The sequence below is a fragment of the Geotrypetes seraphini genome, chromosome 7 (assembly GCF_902459505.1).
Source record: "Geotrypetes seraphini chromosome 7, aGeoSer1.1, whole genome shotgun sequence".
Classification (NCBI taxonomy): Eukaryota; Metazoa; Chordata; class Amphibia; order Gymnophiona; family Dermophiidae; genus Geotrypetes; species Geotrypetes seraphini.
In genome coordinates, this window is record NC_047090.1 from 82,321,383 (window position 1) to 82,335,798 (window position 14,416).

Consider the following 14,416-nt stretch of genomic DNA (forward strand, 5'->3'; position numbering starts at 1 on the left):
CTGGCAGCGGATGCATTTCTCCTCGACTGGTCCAATCTGTTCCTGTACGCTTTCCCTCCTCTGCCTCTCATGTTGAGAACCTTGTTCAAGCTCAAGAGGGAACGAGCCACCATGATTCTGATTGCTCCGAGGTGGCCCAGGCAACATTGGTTCTCCCTTCTACTTCAACTCAGTTCCAGGGAACCTTTTCTTCTTCCACTGTTTCCTTCTCTGCTTGCACAGCATCAGGAGACCCTTCTACATCCCAACTTCCAGTCTCTGCACCTGACAGCTTGGTATCTCTCGGGCTGACTTCTCATGATACTCTTTTGTCTCAGCCCATTCGTTCCATTCTAGATGCCTCCAGGAAACCAGCCACTCTGCAATGTTACCATCAGAAGTGGACAAGGTTTTCTTCCTGGTGTCTTCTTCACCATCTTGATCCCACTTCCCTGGCAGTGGAGACATTGTTGGATTATTTGCTTTCTTTGTCTGACTCTGGCCTTAAGTCTTCTTCCATCAGAGTCCATCTCAGTGCCATTGCTGCCTTCCATGAGCCGGTTCATGGAAAACTTCTCTCAGCTCATCCCCTGGTGTCCAGGTTCATGCGAGGTCTTTTCAATGTGAAACCACCTCTTAAAGCCCCTCCTGTTATCTGGGATCTCAATGTGGTTCTTTCCGCCTTAATGAAGCCTCCATTTGAACCTTTGGCTACCACTCCTTTCAAGTTTCTCACTTGGAAGGTACTTTTCCTTATTGCTCTTACCTCTGCCAGGAGGGTCAGTGAGCTACATGCACTAGTTGCAGATCCACCTTTTACGGTCTTTCATCATGACAAGGTGGTTCTGCGTACACATCCAAAGTTTCTCCCTAAGGTTGTCTCTGAATTCCATCTCAACCAATCCATTGTTCTGCCTGTCTTCTTTCCGAAACCTCACTCTCATTCTGAGGAACAGGCTCTTCATACTTTGGATTGTAAGAGGGCTCTAGCTTACTATCTAGAGCGTACGAAACCCCACAGATCAGTTCCCCAACTCTTTCTGTCCTTTGATCCGAATAAATTGGGACGTCCTGTTTCTAAATGTACGTTGTCTAATTGGCTGGCAGCGTGCATTTCATTTTGTTATGCTCAGACCGGACTGACACTGGAAGGTTCTGTCACGGCCCATAGAATCCGAGCGATGGCAGCATCTGTAGCTTTCCTCCGTTCCACTCCTATTGAGGAAATCTGCAAGGCTGCTACTTGGTCCTCAGTTCATACTTTTACATCTCATTATTGTCTGGATGCATTCTCCAGACGGGATGAACACTTCGGCCAATCTGTTTTGCAAAATTTGTTTTCCTAATGGCCAACCTTCCCTCCATCCCTCTTTTTGTTAGTTTGGAGGTCACCCATCAGTCAAGAATATGCTGCCTGCTTTTCCTGGGATAAAGCACAGTTACTTACCGTAACAGGTGTTATCCAGGGACAGCAGGCAGATATTCTTGCATCCCTCCCACCTCCCCGGGTTGGCTTCTTAGCTGGCTTATCCTAACTGGGGACCGCGCGCCTCTGTCGGGCGGGAAGGCACTCGCGCGTGTGCGGTGCGGCCTACCAGAACTTTCCAAGTTCTTAGAGTGCAATCACTCTAAAATTGTCCGTACCGGGGCTCCGTCGGTGCCGTCACCCATCAGTCAAGAATATCTGCCTGCTGTCCCTGGATAACACCTGTTACGGTAAGTAACTGTGCTATTGGTGTCCAATCATGGTCCCTTTCAATCTGTGATCAAGAGAGAGAGTACAAATGTATTTTTAGTGCCGATAAGTCTGTTGTATCAACTTTGACATTAGAAGCACTTGTCTTCATGGCTCATCGAATTTCACAAAACACTGGGACACGTTGACATCAAGAGTGTCTTAATCACCTTTGACTTTGAATGTTGATAAAGGCCATTGGGATTGATCATGCTCTGATTCTCCTGGAAGAAGAGGAAGAATGTCATTCTCCTCTTTGCCGTTGAGGAACAAAGATATCAGACATTAAAGAGACTGGGATGTACAGACCTTTAGTCCCTTTGGAGTACAGGGGTAAGAGCATTGAGGCATTGAGAATACCTGTATCCTTGAAGTGCCCCCGACTAGAGGACTGCTTATTCTCTAGGACATTGGAAGAGATGTGACAGCCTCCACAGACCTAAGGTCTAATTTCCAATTCAACACTGGTAACTTGGAAGGATGTGGCTATTCTGAATGTGATATCCTCTGCCTTTCCCAGTGATGGCCTTCAAGGAGCAGCTCTTGAGGAAGTTTGAGGATTGCACAAGCTTCTGGGTTTGATATAAAGTTGCAGCTTCAGTGGCATTAGTGCTGAGGATGGAACAGGTTAAGCTGATACTTGAAGCCCATTCACTGTCTGTAAGATACAGGAGGTCAGTCATACTGTCTTATCACCAGCTGAGTACTTCTATGAGTTTGATTCAGAGTGCTCCTGAGCATCTGAGAAAAGAACCAGAGAGAATCTCTTTGGATTTAAGGTATAGGATGCTGCCTCCCTAACCAGATAGTACTGAGACACTCTTAAAAACCTCTCTAGGCCCACCTCTAACCCGAACTCATCTTTTAGGAGGATTGAGGGCCATGTAACTCTTGTAAGCATAGATATATTTCTCGTTGTTGCTCCTCCCAAATTACTCAGGGATCTTGTTCTCACACAAGACATTTGAAGGCCCAGAAAAACTAGCCAACTACTCTACAATCAAAACCAGGAACAGGATTTTGACTATCTATAATAGAGCATAGCCTCAGTCCCCATAAATATCCCAAATGACCTGCTGGTAGGGGTGTGTGTGAAATTTTGCAGCAAGACTGCTGGATTCCAAAAATTGTCTTGGAGGGTTACCATCTGGATTTAGAAAACATTCCTTCAAATTGCCTACTGCGTGCAGCAGGAATTAAGCAAGGAACTCTTCCTTCTTACAGACCAATGTGGTAGAACCCATTCCATTTTAGGAAAGAAGGAAGAAATTTTGTTCCAAGTATCCTAATCACAAAGAAGATGAAGGAATTTCATCTCATCTTAGACCTAAGGCACTAAACAATTATCTTGACCAAACAAAAATTCAAGATAATTTACTTAAGTCTCAAATAAACTTCCTAGAGCTAACAGCAATATGAAACACTCTGAAGCCTTTTAGAGATTGGTTATTGAATTAGAATAGTTTAATTCAGACAGCTGGTTGCAGTGTTTTACATCAACAGTCAGGGAGGAATAGGTTCATACCTTCTGTGTCAGGAAGTAGTCAAAATAAGGAAGTGGGCCATCTCCCAGGAAATGTCACTCAGAATCACATGCCTGGTAGGGAAACACAACTGGTGAACAAGCTGAGTTGCATTATACAACCTCACAAGGTTTTCTGGGTGAGGATGTAGCCCAGAAGATCTTTTGAGAGTGGGACACCTTCTCAGTAAACTTTTTTTTTTTTTTAATTCAGTACAAGAAGAAAGTCCCTCAGTTCTACTGCTGACTAGGATCACATGGCAGACTAGTCTTGGATTCTGTTCTTATTCATTGGAGGGGGGGGGGGAGCTTCTGTATTCAAGTGCTTCAATACAAGAGGTTAGTGGTATTCCCTCAACTAGCTTGACTGTATCTCGGATTCTTTTGGCTTCCAGAAGTGTTTCCACTAAAAGGTCTTATGATTTTAACTGGAAGAGGTTTGCATTTGGTGTGAGGGCAAACCCTAGATCCTTTTTCCTGTCGTACATAAAAACTTCTTTTGAATACCTTCTACATCAATAGTGCCAGGTCTCAAGGATTCACCTAAGTGCAGTGTCAGGGAACCTCACATCATTTTAACACACCTGATGAAAGCTCATTTTGAGTCTCTATTGGCCTTTCACCTGAACTATCTGAGCTGCAAGCTCTTATTTTTGGTGGCAGTCAGTTCAGCCCATAGGGTCAGTGAGCGCCAGACCTTAGTAGCTGATCAAAGTTCTGTGAATGTGTCTCAAGTTTCTTCTTAAGGTAGTATTGGAATTCCATCTCAACCTGTTAATTGCTCTACCAACATTTTTCCCCAAAACTCATGCACAGAAAGGTAAAGTACATTATGTGCTTTAGACTGCAAGAGTGTCTTGGCCTTTTATCTGGAGCAGGCTAATGCCCATAGAAAGTCCATCCAGCTTTTTGTTTCTTTTGGCCAAAACAGGATTGAGGCTGCCACCAGCTAATACAGTCTTTCAAACTGGCTATCAGTCTGCATTTCTTTTAATTATACCCAATCTGGGTTGACTCTGGAGGCTCATGTCGGTAGAAAATAAATTGCAGAGCTGCAATGTAGTCTTTAGTCCACACATTTACTTCACATTATTGTTTGGAAAAAGATGCCAATGCACCATTTGGGTTGGCCAGACAGTCTTTCAGATTTTATTTGGAGTTAGTCTTCCAACTCTACTCACCTAGGCCCATTTCTTTCTGTTCCAGGCTGCCTTCAAAAAAATAAATAGGTCCATAAAATTAGTTTTCTACATATAAACATAGAAAAAATGAAGGCAGATAAAGACCGTATGGCCTATCTAGTCTGCCTAACCATGCCATCCACTATCCTTTCCTCTCCCTTAGAAATCCAACATACTTGTCCCAAGTTGTCTTGAATTCAGATACTCTTAATCTCCATCACTATCTCTGAAACTATCCCCTGATTTCAGAGGTTCCTCTCAGTTGAAAGAGACTTGCCTCATATGCATTTGTGCCATGTAGGTATTTAAACTACTACTATTTATCACTTATATAGTGCTGAAAGGCGTACATAGCGCTGTACATTTTGACATTTATAAACGGTCCCTGCTCGGAACATCTCTATCATATCTCCCCTCTCCCACTTTTGTTCAAAGTATACATATTGAGTTCTTTAAGTCTTCTTCGTAGGCCTTATGCTGAATGCCATTGACCATTTTAGTAGCCTGCTTCTGGACTGACTCCATCCTGTTTTATCTTTTTGAAAGTGTGTTCACCAGAATTCAAAATGAAGTATTGCCAGAGTCTTATACAGGGGTATCAATACCTCCTTTTTCCTATGCACCCTTCTAGCTTTCACTATAGCCTTTTCAACCTGTTTGGCCACCTTAAGATCATCAAATGACTATCGCATCCAAATTCTTTCATGTACAAAAGTTCTTCACCCCCTAAACTATACTTTTTCCTTGAGTTTTTGCAGCCTAAATGCATGATCTTGAATTTCTTAACATTAAATCCTAGCTGCCAAATCTTGGACTATTCCTCAAGCTTCATTAGGTCCTTTTTCATGTTATCTACACCATCAGGGGTGTCTACTCTATTGCAGATTTTGGTGTCATCTGCAAAGATGCAAATCTTACCAGACAGCCCTTCAGCAATATCGCTTACAAAACTGTAAAAAAAAAAAAAAATGCTCAAGAATTGAACTTTGAGGCACACCACTGGTAACACCCTTTCCTCAGAGCAATCTCCATTGACCACACCCTCTGTCACCTTCTACTCAACCGCTTCCTAATCCAGTCCTTTACTTAGATGCCTGTGTGTATAATTGTCAAAGGCTTTGCTAAAATCTAAATACACCACATCTAGCTTACACTAATCTAGTGCTCTCCTTTATCCGGTCACCCAGTCAAAGAAATTGATCAGATTTGTTTGACAAGGTAAGCCTTGCCATTTGTGAAGCTATCAATGTAATATCCCCTTTTTGTTGAAGGCAGTTTGTAGCCAGGGAGTCCGTCTTATGAGACTGCTATCCTGCTTGTCTTCAGAGAAAGTTAAATTACTTACCTGTAGCAGAGGTTCTTTGAAGACAGCAGAATACATTGTCTTACACATGGGTCCCTCCTCCCATTTGGTGTTAAGAATTGCCATACTGGGACAGACCAAAGGCCCACCAAGCCCAGAATCCTGTTTCCAACAGTGGCCAATCCAGGTCCCAAACAGCTAGATCCCAAGTAGCTATAAACTTAACTGTATTGCATTCTATAGCTATAAACTTACATGGCAGAAAGGTGTGTGCATTGCTCTCAGAAGTTTTGAATAAAGGTGCTAGAGAGTGGTTCCCACATAAGGGCTTCATTGAATGATGTCAAACATATGTGAGACTATGAATCCTGCTGTCCTTGGAGAACACTTGCTCCAGGTAAGTAGCTTCACTTCATCTGCCATCATTTTCTCTGTTTCTGTTCTTGGAGTTTTAGTTTTGATTTATTTCTTTTTCAGGTGCTTATTTATGACCGCTTTGGCCAAGATATAATCTCGCCACTGCTATCTGTGAAGGAACTGAGAGACATGGGCATCACTTTGCACCTGTAAGTCTCATGGGGGATGGGTATATGTAAATTTATGAAAATATTACTAAACTCTGGAAAATCAGCAAGCAATTTATTCTTGCCAGATAGGTTGTTGTGTTTCTTGCTGGAAAAATGGGTCTACTCTACAAAATTAATTTAATTTATTATTTACAGATTATATCCCTCAGTATCTAAGTGGATTACAAACATACATAATATAATCAAATAAAAACAAATAAAAAATAAAATCAATTTGTAAACATTACAGCTATGTATACTTGAAGTAGCTTTAAAATAAAATCAGAACCTGCTGATTTTAAATTGTATATGACATAGAATGGGAAGCTAATGTAAACTCTTAAGAACTGGTATAATATGCTCTGATCAAGGGACACCAGCAAGAACCTGTACCATTTTATTCTTTGCAATCTATAGCGCATGTAAAGAAATTTGACGTAACCCCAAATTTAAAGTATTTCAGTATACAAAGTAAGGCATTATCAAACTTATTATAGTAGAATCTCTGTTATCCGGGATCAATAGCATGGAATTTTGCTACTCATTTTGGGTTTCTGCTGTGTACTTGTGACCTAGATTGGCCACTGTTGATAACTGGGCTAGATCAGTGGTCTCAAACTCAACCCTTTGTAGGGCCACATTTTGGATTTGTAGGTACTTGGAGGGCCTCAGAAAAAAAATAGTTAATGTCTTATTAAAGAAATGACATTTTTGCATGAGGTAAAAACTCTTTATAGTTTATAAATCTTTCCTTTTGGCTAAGTCTTAATAATATTGTAATTTATAGCTAAAGAGACATATGATCAAGAAACTGTTTTATTTTACTTTTGTGATTATGATAAACATACTGAGGGTCTCAAAATAGTACCTGGCGGGCCGCAAGTTTGAGACCGCTGGGCTAGATGAACCATTGGTATGATCTAGTATGTCTGTTCTTATGTTATATTTTTATGAGCGATGAGCTGTTCGCAACCTTGTTGGATGTCAGTACAAATCTTGTTCTGTTCTTTTTCCCTCTAGGCTTTTACACACTGATCGAGATGCTATTCCAGATGTACCAGCAGTATATTTTGTAATGCCAACAGAAGAAAACATTGACAGAATATGCCAGGTAATTTACAGTCATTTAAAGATGTAAATCGCCAGTAGCAGAGAGGAACAACTAATTATAATGTATAATTTTTTGGAACTGTGAAAGTATTTCTTGAAGTGAGCCATTTTAGTCTAACAGTTTTAGGCATTTACTAAACCATGGTATACTTACTAACACATTTGAGTAGTACTTATTTTAAATTTTATTTTTAGTAAATTGCCTTATTAACAATTGTATCGACATGAAGTGAAAGAGGAAAATAGGAAAAACAGGACACAATAATCCACAATCCATATTAATTAATCCAGTATAAAAGGGAGGATGAAGAAAACAAAGTAAACGGGAAGTAAATTATCCTCGTCAGCCTCTCTACTGAATGTGTTAGAAGAGGGGGAGCTTCCTGCAGGAGAATCCGATGACCCTACACTGGTGTAGATGTTTCATAAAGAGGAACTTCCCATGCTTACAGTCAAAGCACTGGAGGTGTTTAATATTGAGGATCCAGAAGTGTCAGCTCCAGCCTCTTCTAATCTCAAAATGGCGGGCACTAAATGGCTGCCTAGGGCATTTCTTATGCATGAGTCTATTCAAGAGCTGGTCTTATCACAGTGGTCTTCACCAGACTCCAATTTGCAAGTCACATGAGCTATGACTCGTCTTTACGCTCTTCTGGGGATGAAGCTGGATACCTTAAAATGGCCTAAGGTGAATGCTTTGGTGATGGCCATTGCCAAAAGAACCACTCTCCCCATCAAGTGGGGGTATTGCACTCAAAGATGCACAGGATCGCAAGCTGGAAGTGACCCTGAAGCTTGCCTTTGAGGTGGTGTCTCTTTTAATGCAGGCAGCAATGTGCAGTTCAAATGCTGTGAGGATGTGTCTTTCATGGGCCCACCAAGCATTGAACTCTGCATCGGAAGCCGCCACAGCCTGGCATACTTGGGCGGACTCTCTATGCGACCTTGTTAGAGCCTTGGTGGTTATGGCAAGCCGTCTACTCTGGCTGCGGCACTGGGCGGCTGATGTGGCGTCCAAGCAGAGCTATACAAAGCTACCCTTTAAGGGGCATAAGAACATAAGAATTGCCGCTGCTGGGTCAGACCAGTGGTCCATCATGCCCAGCAGTCTGCTTCTGCGGCGGCCCTTAGGTCAAAGACCAGTGCCTAACTGAGTCTAGCCTTACCTGCATACGTTCTGGTTCAGCAGGAACTTGACTAACTTTGTCTTGAATCCCTGGAGGGTGTTTTCCCCTATAACAGCCTCTTGAAGAGCATTCCAGTTTTCCACCTCTTTGGAGAGGAGCTGGTGAAGATTAAGAATTTCAAAGAGTCAAAGACACACTGCTTGCCAGAGGATCGCCCAAAAGGGAAAGGTCGCCAGGTTCAGTCCCTGGTTCTGAGACACGAAATGTTACCAGCCAGGGCAGAATCGGGGACCTCAGAGAGATCGCTTTAAACAGCAGCAGTCCTTTTGCCCTGCCAAAAGATCCACTTCTCAGTCCATGTGAGTGGCGCCACAGTCCAACTCTTCGCAACGATGGTCCTGCAGCTCAGTCCTCCAAGGTCAGGATAGGAGGTCATTTGTCCCTATTTGTTGAGGCGTGGGTCAAAATCTCCATAGATCAGCGGGTTCTTGAGGTTGTTCAGGACAGCTACAAGCTCAAACTCGCTTTGTCTATTGGCGAGGCATTTTTGGAATTCCCTTGTTGCATTCTGTGTAAGTGAAAAGCAGTTCTAGACATGTTGCATGCCTTGTTGGCAATGGGGGCGGTGATTCCAGTGCCTCCAGAGGAGCATGGTTCAGGCAGATAATCAATTTATTTCATGGTGCCCAATAAAGGTGGCGGTTTCTGGATTTAAAGCATGTCAACCAGTCTCTAAGGTCAGGTGTTTTTGAATGGAAACGCAGTGCTCCCTGATTGTGGCAATGCATCTAGGAAAATTTCTAATTTCCCTTGATCTCAAGGAGGCCTAATTCCCATCTGGTCTCCTCACCAGCGCTTCCTACATTTTGCCATGCTGTGCCACTGTTTTCAGTTCCAGTCTCTGCCTTTTGGCTTGGCCATGGCTCCGAGGACATTTTGTAAGGTGATAGTAGTCGTAGTGACCTTCCTGTGGAAGAAGGGGATAAGAGTTCAGTCCCCAACTGGATGACTGGTTGATTAGGGTGACATCGGCCCAGGAGAGCATGCAGTCACCAATTGGATAATCTCCATTTTGCAGTCATTGGGTTGGGTGGTTATCTACCCAAGAGTCAACTGCAGCCATCTCAATCTCTGGAGTACTTGGGAGTAGTATTTGACTCAACTTGGGGAAAGGTCTTCTTGCCAGAGTGCCAATGGATCATGCTTTCTTCTCAAATCCAGACACTGCTTGCGGATCTGAGACCTATGACCTGGTACTATGCCCAGGTTCTAGGGTCGATGGCGGCAACATAGGAGGTTCTTCCACGGGCCCGGGCACACGTGCATCCCTTGCAGAATTCAGTACTCAGTTGATGGTTGCCTGTATCTAAGCAAGCACTATGTTCTATGCCTCTGCTGGATGTCTTTGGCCAGAGACAGCATGGCTTGGTGACTAAGTTCCAAGAATTTAGTAAAGGGGATGCCGCTGGCATCATCCCAGTGGGTAATGGTAGTGATAGATGCCAGCCTATCAGGCTGGAGGCCTGAGCTCTTATGTGCTTTCAGAGTCTGATCGAGGAGTGCTGGGTCAGAATACTGTCCAACAATGTGTCTGCGGTGGCTTGTCAATCGCCAGGGGGGCACTTGCAATGCTCAAATGGCAGCTAAAGCTTGATTATTGTTCCAGTGGGCCGAACAGCACCTGAAGTTGTGGTGGTGGTGATTGTTGTTGGCAGCTCACATTGCGGGGGTCTTGAATATTAGAGCAGATTCCTTAGCAAGACAGAACTAGACCCAGCATAGTGGGAACTGTATTGGTAGGTGTTCCAGTGTATCACATGGAAGTGGGGAGTCCTGGTCTTGGACCTGATGGCATTGTGATGCAACAGAAAGGTGCACACTTCTTCAGATGGACATGGCAGTATGGTTTGGAGGGTCTGGTTGTGTTCCTCCAGGTGTGGCCAGAGGAGGGGCTCCTCTATGGCTTTCCTCCGTGATCAATTGGGTCCTTCATAGGATTGTACAACATCACAGGACAATGGTGTCAGCTTTGGACTCATTGCACCATCCGTGGTTTGCAGACTTCGTCTGCATGCTGGTGGATGCCCCATTAACAGCTTGCAGAATTGCCAGATATTCTGCATCCCACTTTGGTTTTATGACCTGGCTCTTGAGTGGTCACGACTCGGGAGGAAGGGCTATTTGGATCTTGTAATTATGACCCTCTTGGAAACCTGTAAGTGTCAGTGGTGTATGCTAGGATTTGGAAAACCTTTTGAGGCTTAGTGTGTTCAACAAGGACTTTCCCCTTTGTCAGCGTCTTTACTGTGGATTTTGGCATTTCTCCAGGTTGCCTGTGCTGAGGGACTATACAGGTAGCTGTAATGGCCTGTTTCCAGATCAGGTCGCTGGCAGCGCACCCGGATGTGGTGAGATTCTTTAAGGGTATTGGAAGTTTGCGTCTTCTGTGTCCAGAATGGAGTATCAATTTGGTCCTTCAGGAGCTTCAGAAGGCTCTGTTCAAACCAATCCAGGCTACTTTTAAAGATCTGACCATGAAGATGGTATTCTCTGTGGCAATTTCATCTGTGAGAAGGGTTTCGAAGCTACAGGCTCTTTCCTGTAGAGATCCATTTCTGAGTTTTTCAGAGACAGGAGTGATACTGCGTAGGGTACCCTCCTTCTAGCTTAAGGTCGTCGCCAACTTTCACATCTGAATCAACCCTTGTTTCTTTTGGCTTTTAGATTTTTGTCAACTACGCCTTTTGGATATATTCCAGATTTTGAGGTGATATTTGAAGGTTACCAACGAGTTTCGACACTTGGACCATTTATTTTTTGCTTTATGGGGGACTATCTTGGAGGATGGCGGACTCTAATGCATCCATTGGTCATTGGATTCAAGAGGTGATTTGTTCTCTATATCTGTCAGCGGGGGAAGCTACTAGGGTGATTGCGTTCTGGGCTCTGTTTGGAGGAAATTTGTTGGGCAGCTACCTGGTCGTCCTTGTGATATGGCAGTGCGGGGAGAGGCTGCTTTTGAGGTGTTGGCGCTCTCTGCAGCATTGTCACCCCCTCCCCCAAATTCAGGATTGCTTTGCTACATCCCATCCGTCTGGATTTGTCTGCTGTAGATGACAGGGAAGGTAAAATTAGGTCTTACCTGATGATTTTCTTTCCCTTTTCCTACCTTTGTTGTCTGTTGATTTCATGAGTCTCTGATTGCACTTCCTTCTGAATATTCATCCAATGTTTCTTTCTTTCTTTCTGCCTCCTGCATTCTTCCTCTCCTCTAGACTACATTCCATTCCACAACCAACATCTCTATCCTTCCATGAGTCCAACTTTTTCTTCCTCTCTCCATACCTGCCCCCCTGCTGAAGCCACTGCTGCCGATTTCTCCTTGCCCCCCCCCTGCTGAAGCTACCACCACCAATTCTTCCCTGCCCCACCCCCGAACCCAACCCTGCCACCCAACATGCTCCATTCCCACCACCCCTGCTGTCGTAGCAGCAACAGAAGGGATGAGGCAGACCAGACGCATGCTGCGACTGCATGCGGCCAGCCCACAAGCCTTCCCCAGGATGTCAATTCTGACATCGGAGAGAAGATTCTGGGCCCTGGCTGGCCTGGAACTTTTTCTCCGATGTCAGAATTGACATTGGGGGAGGGGGTGGAAGGCTTATGGGCTGGCCATGAGCAGTTGTTGCACACGCCTGGCCTGTCCCATGCCTGTTGCAGTTGCGGAGGGTGAGGTGGGAATGTAGTGGCAGGGTCGGCTTCGAAGTGTGAGATCAACACGATAAGGAGTGATGATGTCTTGAAGTCAAACTTCCTGAAGAAGAGTGTCGATGCTTTGAAGTAGAGGATTGATGCTTCAATGAGGACTGTCATTGAAGGAACATTGGTATGAAGATAGATGTCTGGAAGGTGAACATCATCAAGAAGGAGTTTGATGCTCCAATGGATAGCTGACAGCGGTATCTTGAGGCCTTGTAATGCTATGCTCAAGCTGGGCCTGTACCGAGGAACTCTATGCTAGCATCGGCATGCAGTGCAGTTTAAATATATTCTCAAGCTCCCTCTGGAAGAACTCATCGAGTTTCTCCCTAAAAGAAGGCACTAGTACTGATGGCTCAACAGCCAGTACCGTTGGTGCAGCAAGTTGTCTCGGAGTGGGTGACCTTGATGAGGATGCACACCGTGTATGAGAGACAACCTGTGAAGCTGGAGAGCGGTGGCATCATTGTTTAGTCTGCATCAAGGGACTCGATGCTGTAGAGTCCTTTGATGCTTGTTTAGAAGCAGGTGGCTTCTTAGCTGGCTTCCCCGATGCTGGAATCTCTTGTGACGTCAATGTCGAAGAAAATGCCGGAGTGTTCGATGTCAACGCCTGCAAAGATTTGGCAATATCCATGGCAGCAGCGAACAATTACTCCTGCTGAGCATGACAAGCTTTAAGAGAGCGAGAACAAGTCTCAATTTTGTGTTCATGGCCTGAATATTGCAGACACCAATTATCAGCGTCTGCAACAGAAATAGACAGCTGACACCTGCTACACTTTAAAACCCATCAACAATTTCAACATAGATGGAAAAATTACCTCAGCAAGATTGAACTCAATTGTCACCAAATTTTACAAGATAAATGAAAATTAAATTCTTCTCCCATCCCTCATTGTTCACGAAAGAAATAAAGAAAAAAAATTGCACGAAAGTGGGAAGGCAAACTTAGGCTGGATAGTACTTCTTCACTCTGCAGAAAACGAAGAACTGAGGTACTGTGAACTTCGGCAGGCGGGAAGGCAGTCGTGCATGTGCAGTCGCAAAGTTTCTAAAAACTTTGTGATAGTTCACTTGTCAGACTGTCCGTATCGGGCTCCGTGGATGACATCACCCAAATGTGAGAATGTGCTGCCTGCTTGTCCTAGGATAATCCAGAGTATACATATTCTGGGCTTCCATTCTCTTCTCATACGTCTTTTGGCACAAACCCTTTACCATTTTTGCCACCTTCCTCTGAACCGCTTCAAGTTGTCTTATATCCTTCACCAGATAGAACCTTCAAAACTGAACACTGTACTCCCCAAGTGTAGCCTTACCAATGACCTGTACAGGAACATTGACACCTCCCTTCTGCTGGTTACTCATCTTTCCATACAGCCTAGCATCATTTTGGCTAAAGCCACCGCCTTGTCACACCTGTTTCATCATCTTCAGATCCTCAGACTCTTATCACCCTGAAGTCCCTTTCCCCTTCCATGCATATCAGCCTCTCACCTCCCAGCACATACGGCTCCCTTGGATTTCTACTCACCAAATGCATCACTCTGCACTTCTTTGCATTGAATTTTAGTTGCCAGACATTAGAGCAGTGTATCGCAAACTGTGTGCCTCCTGAGATTTCAGGTGTGCTGCACCGGCTGACTGCTGAGAGGTACGTCCTATAGACAATCAGCCAGTGCTGGTGTCTCTCCTCTCCGGCCCTCTTCCCTGCTTGCACCCCCTACTGGCTCAGAGTCTGTCTGGAGGACCTTTGCGCATGCGTGGATATCGATGTGATGATATCACACATGCGCATGTCGTCATTACGATAGTGTCCGCCCACTTCCGGATTCCTTAAGCCGTGGCCACTACGTTTAGTGTGCCGCGGCTCAACAAAGTGTGTGAGACACTGTATTAGACCATTCTTCTTTGCAGATCCTAAGTCCTCTCTCCCTACTCCTGCTCCCCATGTTCTCTTTTGCCTTACCTCTTCACCCTGCCCACCTTACATTTGTCCCCTCTTATTTAACCTGTTCCCCGCACATGCATATTTATTGTACCTGTACTCGCTGATTGTAACTATTTGCTGATTGTCCAGCTCTTCTTTGTTGTGAATCGCCTCGAACTTCTACGGCTTTGGCGGTAATTT

General features: G+C 44.4%; 1 protein-coding gene across 3 annotated transcripts in view; it reads left to right on the forward strand.

Annotated features, from left to right (window-relative positions):
- The window catches only part of SCFD1 (sec1 family domain containing 1), a 248,396-nt gene that overhangs the window by 31,413 nt on the left and 202,567 nt on the right, over window positions 1-14,416 (forward strand). For all 3 annotated transcript variants that reach the window (XM_033952477.1, XM_033952475.1, XM_033952476.1), the window contains exons 3-4: window positions 6,198-6,286; window positions 7,307-7,397. In XM_033952477.1, the coding sequence (XP_033808368.1) occupies window positions 6,198-6,286; window positions 7,307-7,397 (180 nt within the window). The remainder of the gene's footprint in view (window positions 1-6,197; window positions 6,287-7,306; window positions 7,398-14,416) is intronic.